This window comes from Xenopus tropicalis, chromosome 2, assembly GCF_000004195.4.
Source record: "Xenopus tropicalis strain Nigerian chromosome 2, UCB_Xtro_10.0, whole genome shotgun sequence".
Classification (NCBI taxonomy): domain Eukaryota; kingdom Metazoa; phylum Chordata; class Amphibia; order Anura; family Pipidae; genus Xenopus; species Xenopus tropicalis.
The window spans coordinates 101,311,750-101,318,648 of NC_030678.2; the positions used below are offsets into that span (position 1 = coordinate 101,311,750).

General features: G+C 39.6%; 1 protein-coding gene across 1 annotated transcript in view; it reads left to right on the forward strand.

Moving 5' to 3' along the window:
* Nucleotides 1–4,707, forward strand: part of ankfy1 (ankyrin repeat and FYVE domain containing 1) — a 51,516-nt gene extending 46,809 nt beyond the window's left edge. Inside the window, exons 22-25 of the mRNA NM_001079419.1 lie at nt 745–869; nt 1,701–1,847; nt 3,128–3,218; nt 3,731–4,707. Of these exons, the coding sequence (NP_001072887.1) occupies nt 745–869; nt 1,701–1,847; nt 3,128–3,218; nt 3,731–3,863 (496 nt within the window). The 3' untranslated portion in view covers nt 3,864–4,707. The remainder of the gene's footprint in view (nt 1–744; nt 870–1,700; nt 1,848–3,127; nt 3,219–3,730) is intronic.
* Nucleotides 4,708–6,899: the final 2,192 nt, after the last annotated feature.

Here is a 6,899-nt window from a genome sequence, read left to right on the forward strand (position 1 = left end):
ATTTATTCTACAGAAACCATTAACATACCTGAGTAAACAGCTTTAGTAGCTTTCTCTGTTTGCCTAAGATAGCAGCTGCCATTTTAGGTAGCATCCTTCCTGCAGTCTCTAGCTGTTATAGCTGAGATCACACATTCCTAAGGGAGGGGGGAGGGAGTTCTTAGCATTCTGGTGGGGGGGGGGGGGGGGGGGAAAGAGTGGAGAGAGAGGAGAGAACTGCACAAGACTCTGGCCCTGGGGTCTGTTTCTGAAAGATGGTCACACTGGAACATCATGTTTACAAAAACAGAGACAAGAAATCCTGTGTTTCTTTTGATAGAGGACTCAGAGAAACAGTTCTGTAAGTGCTTATGGCTGTATTTACATAAACCTTTTAGTTTTTACCTTTCCTTCTCCTTTAATGAATTCATTGAAATAATGTCAGAATTTCTAATTTCTTCCATAGCTTGTAGACTTCCCATCATAGATTCCATGAGTCCATGCAGAGACATTAGGCTCCTACCACACACTTCATCTTACTGATGTGCCTGCACCCCAAGCCATTGCTTTTCCCTGAATGCTGGCTCACCAAGCAGATTTTGGCACGTAACTGCATACCGCATCAGTTAGACGCTGAAATCTGCATTTTTGAGTACAGAGGCTGATGAATCTGCTGTGTGGCATTGGCACATCAATATTATAAGAGGCCCAATCAGTGTCATCAGAGGCCTATATAATTTCACATACTGTGTTCCTTTTTGGCAGAGGTCAGTCCCCAATGCATATTTTGGGGCAATATGGAAAGGAAAATGCTGCTGCCATCTCTGAACTCTTTCTGGAATGTATGCCACAGTATCCTCTTGATAAACCAGATGCAGAAGGAAACACTGGTATGTGTTACAATATTATGGGATTCCAGCTTTAACCATCATGTGCAGTACTGTGGGGCATTTTAATTATTTCTGAATGAAGCCATTTTTTCAACTGTTCTTTTTCTTCATTCTTATTCTGCGTGTGAAATGAGAACAGTTTTAAATCATAATGTTTTTTTCTTGTCCAGTTCTGAACTTTTCAGACTTAAAGGTACAGTGTACATATACAAACAACAATGGAAATGGAGCAAGATAGCAGCTCCCAGTAGATATCAGAATAGCACTCGATAGTAAGAAATCCAAGTCTGGCTTGGGACTCTTCCAGTTACATGGGAGTAGGAGAAACAATAGGTTACCTGAAAGCAGTTCTAATGTGTAGCGCTGGCTCCTTCTGAAAGCTCAGACTCAGGCACAATGCACTGAGATGGCTGCCTACACACCAATATTGCAGCTATAAAAATACATTTGTTGGTTCAAGAATAACATTTTAAATGGTGTAATGAATAATTTGCTATGTAAACAGTGTAATTTAGAAAAAAATCATGACAGTATCCCTTTAATTAAAACAATAGGCAAAAAAGATGTTGAAAAGGGGTGGATACTGATCCAGTTAAAGGGCAATGTAACATACAGTTAATTTTCCACGGGTGACGGTGTCTGAAAATATCTTGTAATTCAAGAGAATAAATTTTGAATTAAAGGATAATTTTGATTGCTTTTCCAGTGCAGGAGAGGTGATCTCTCATGGGCAACAAAGTGCTATGTATGACGTTGCACTAAAATTGTACTGGTACTCCCCAGTCCTGTGCTTCTTAATTATCTATGCTTAAACACTTTCTTGTTTTTCAGTGCTGCTACTAGCGTATATGAAGGGAAATGCAAATCTTTGCCGGGCTATTGTGAAAGCTGGTGCCAGGCTTGGAGTAAATAACAGCCAAGGAATCAATATATTTAACTATCAGGTTGCAACCAAGCAGCTTCTTTTTAGACTTTTAGGTAAGTATCAGGGAACTGGTTTCTCACTGTACAGTACCATAAGTCTAATGATCTGTATGCAAGGCTTATTTTTCCAGTGTCCTAGAAACCTAAGTAGCAGAGTTTGGCTGCTCAGTAAATAAAGGTGTCCATACACAGACAGATGTGGCCCTATTAGATAGATTCACCAGGTTGTCAGCTGTATATGTGACCCTCTAGCAGGCAACCTGACCAATATATGTGTGAAAAACAAGCAGATTAGGCAGGTTTGATTTTCCTGTCAGATCAAGGACCAATGGCCTGTATCCCTGTTGTTGTGATGCGACTGTTTGGCCCTAGGGCCAAACAAATGGATCAGCCTGATATCACCCACCTTAGGTGGGCATACAAAGTATGGCCAGTTTAAAGGAAAACTATACCCCCAGAATGAATTCTTAACCAACAGATAGTTTACATAATGTAAGTAACCTATTAAAGAATCCCGCCAAACTGGAATATATATATCAGTAAATATTGCCCTTTTACTTCCTTTCCCTTGGTCTACCATTTAGTGATGGGCTGTGGTCTGCCTCAGAGATCACATGACCAGAAATAATGCAGCTCTAACTAACAGGAAGTAGTGTGGAAGTGAGAGAACTCTGTCCATTCATTGGCTGATGGAACCTAGCATGTATGTGTGCCCTAGCTTGTTTGTGTGCATTGTGAATCCTATGATCCCAGGAGGCGGCCCTTAATTCTTAAAATGGCAGTTTTCTATTTGATGTCCACGGTGGTTTTTTATTTTATAGTTGAGATTACAATGAGAGGAGGGAAGTAGGGTAATCTGCCCCATGTCTATAAACAAGCCATGGCTCCCAAATTTCAATAAATTGTTTATGGGAGTCTGTTAAGATGCCAGACATTTTTTCCATAGCCATGATTCCATCAACTTTATATTTAAGGGCATCAAACGTAATTTGTTTCATTTTCCATGCCTTCGCTATTGTGCGTTTGGCTACAGTCATGATAACTGTAAAGAGTTGAAATTGTTTTACTGTAAGGGCATCGGGTTTCTTACATAACAGGGCAGTGGTTGGGTGCTTAGGGACTGAGACCATAGTGAATACTCTTATCCAGAATCTCTGGGCTTTAGGGAAAGATCACCATATGTGGAACATCGAACCAGGTTGGTTGCATCCCCGGAAGCATCTTTTTGGTCTGCTGTGACGTATGAACTTTTTTATGCAGTATATTTTTTATGGACCTACGTTGTTTGGGGGTATAGTTTTCCTTTAAGTCTGATTTTATTATCTTTACTTTAGATATGCTATCTCAGGAACCACCTTGGTGTGATGGCTCAAATTGTTATGAGTGTGCTGCAAAGTTTGGAGTCACAACCAGAAAACACCACTGGTAAGAATAATCCCTGATTCTTTGTGTGCGTAATGTAAACTTTGTTAATAATAATTATAAGTGCACACTTTCTCTTCACTTCACTGAGACTTTATTTGGTACCACCTATTTTTAAACAGCCAGTGAAAGCTGAACTTTTCTCAGAGAAGACAGTTCAGTGTTGTAAATTTCAAACATAAATTTGACCGTGGAGGAGGTGATTCCTGCAGCCACAATGATGCAAGAAAGTACCCCAGTGATGTTACAAAGTGAGCCACTACTGGTGCATTTTGTGACAAGCCCAATTCACTAGGGGTGCCAATAAGCGATCTTACTAATCTTTTTCCCGGGCATCCCACATAGGCAATAGAGTCAGTGAATCAGGTTTTTAATTCTTTAAAGACTCTAAATATTGACTTGTTACACATGGTGGCTGCTTAAAGAGAGGACAAACGGAATATGAAAGAATCTGTTATGTTTATAAATACTGAATTTGTAAAGCAGCGTAATACATGACTATTTTATACTTCCAGCCGCCATTGTGGACGTCTGCTCTGCTCCAAGTGCTCAACCAAGGAGATTCCCATTATAAAGTTTGATCTGAACAAACCTGTTCGGGTTTGTGACATCTGCTTTGATGTGCTGACTCTGGGTGGAGTTTCTTAGTACACGAGGGAGAAGATACCTGGTTTTCTTAAAGATGGCAACTCTGTCAAGCAAGTGGACAACTGAGCAGCGGCAGTTTGCTCTTCCACCATGGACAGAATGGACCACATTATAATATATTCCAGTATATAAAGATTTGTATGATTGTACATGTATAGGCTTTGCTAGATGCTAACTGGACTTAGCTTTTTTTTTAAGTCAAGTAATAAATGTGTACCAGTGCTGAAAGTTTAATACTGACCCAATATCTTGGGCTGGTCAGATTATCAAAATGATATCAGTGCTTACTTAAAGAAAATGTCTTTCTAATGAATTCTCCAGGATCAACTAATTCATGTTGTTACTCTTGTCCATTATCTCTGTAAAATGTGTAATTAGTGACCCTAAAATCTGGGAAGATAGTATGCTTGGAGAATTTTTTTAAATCTATAACTATATATACAGGGTTCAGTTGCATATAAAGCCAATTAAACTGTGGCCTTAAACTATAAGCTTTATAACCACCACTCTAATTAAACCATTGTAGCACTCCAGTTATTTTGATAAACTTTCTATGTAAGACCCTTAGTCTTTGTTTAATTGTGGCTTCCACAAAGTACTTACCAGCTGATGGAAGGTCCTTTAAGTTTTGCATATCTGCCTTTACAGCTTATTTCCCTTTTTCTTCTGTATTTGATGTTTTCTTTGCTTCTTACTAATCGCGTCCCTAAAATAATATGAAAAGCTCTATGTAATAGAATCAAGTTAAAGATGTGAAACTGTTCAAACACTAATGTGTCATACAAAACTAAATGTTGAGCCTAAACCTTTGATATACAAATTAAAATATCTAAGCTCCAAGGAATAAATCTCTGGCATTGTTTATTTCTTTTTAGTGGTACATTCAAGAAAAGTTCTGTGCCTGCAGTGCATAGATCACAAATGCCCCCTGCTATTACATATTTTGAGCCTTTTTAGTAAAGGACCACAATTTTTTTTTCATCCTGCCTACTTGCAGTAGTAGTTCTCTGTATGACACTCCCCTATCATATTAATATAATTTAGAAATGATGATGTTGTCCACACCTCTAGTAGGCAGACCATCACGCAGCCTGCTCTACAGTGAGGAACATAAGTATTTGAACACCCTGCGATTTTGCAAGTTCTCCCACTTGTAAATCATGGAGGGGTCTGAAATTCACATTGTAGGTGCATTCCCACAGCATTTAAAAAAAAAAAAAAATTCAGGAAATCACATTGTATGATTTTTAAAGAATGTATTTGTATTGCACTGCTGCACATAAGTTTCAGCTCCCTCCAAAGATTTTCTATTGGATTTAGGCCTGGAGACTGTCTAGGCCACTCCAGAACCTTGATATGCCTCTTACGGAGCCACTCCTTGGTTATCCTGGCTGTGTGCTTCGGGTCATTGTCATGTTGGAAGACCCAGCCATGACCCTTGTGACTGAAGGAAGGAGGTTGTTGTTCAAAATCTCACAATACATGGCCCCATTCATCCTCTCCTTAATACAGTGCAGTCGTCTTGTCCCCTTCGCAGAAAAGCGCCCCCAAAGCATGATGTTACCACCTCCATGCTTCACAGTAGGGATGGTGTTCTTGGGATGCAACTCATCCTTATTTTTCTCCAAACACGGCAAGTGAAGTTTAGACCAAAAAGTTCTACTTTGGCCTCATCTGACCACATGCCTTTCTCCCATGCCTCCTCTGGATCATCCAGATGGTCATTGGCAAACTTCAGGCGGGCCTGGACATTTGATAACTTGAGCAGGGGAACCTTCCATGCAATGCATGATTTGAAACCATGACAGCGTAGTGTTCTACCGACAGTGACCTTTGAAACTGTGGTCCCAGCTCTCTTCATGTCATTGACTAGCTCCTCCCTTGTAGTTCTGGGCTGATTCCTCACCTTTCTTATCATCAGTGATACCCCACGAGGTGAGAACTTGCATGGAGCCCCATTCCTAGGGAGACTGACAGTCGTCTTTAGCCTCTTCCATTTTCTAACAATTGCTCCAACAGGTAATCTATTTTCACCAAGCTGCTTGGCAATTGCCCCATAGCCCTTTCCAGCCTTGTGGAGGTCCACAGTTTTGTCTCTGGTGTCTTTTGACAGCTCTTTGGTCTTGCCCATGGTAGTAGTTGGAGTCTGACTGACTGTGGGGTGGACATGTGTCTTTAAAGATCTCAGACAGGTGCTACTAATTTAGATTAATGAGTGGAGTAGAGGTTGACTATTTAAAGGCAGAGTAACAGGTCTTTGAGAGCCAGAATTCTGGCTGATTGCTAGGTGTTCAAATACTTATGTGCAGCAGTGCAATACAAATACATTCTTTAAAAATCATACAATGTGAATTCCTGATTTTTTTTTTTTTTGAAATGCTGTCTCTCACAGTGGGAATGCACCTACAATGTGAATTTCAGACCCCTCCATGATTTATAAGTAGGAGAACTTGCAAAATCGCAGGGTGTTCAAATACTTATGGGTTTCACTGTATATCTGTTGGACTCGTATCCTACAGCTTACAGGGCCATGCAGTAAGCAATAATTTCAGGTAAACACAACCACCCAATATATATGTCTATCGTCAGTACTGTTCATGGGTTTCAAGGCTTCCCTTCCTTAAAACACAGCACTTACCATACACATGCAGTTAATTGTATTGTAATAATTACATAACCCCATCTGCAATGCTAGGGTAAAACTGTTACATCAAACACATAATGACCTAGTTTTTAAATTTTCATACAGGAAAGATATTACATCACATCCCATATCTTGGCAACTATCAAACTTCAACATGTCACAGCAGGTATATATCAGATCAGTAGGCCACTATAAGCAATAAAGAAAAATTACATTCACAGAAAACAATAACAACACATATACAGTGGATATAAAAAGTCTACACACCCCTGATAAAATGTCAGGTTCCTGTTCCTGTACAAAAATGAGACAAAGATAAATAATTTCAGAACTTTTTCCACCTTTAATGTGACCTATAAACTGTACCAATCAATTGAAAAACAAACTGAAAT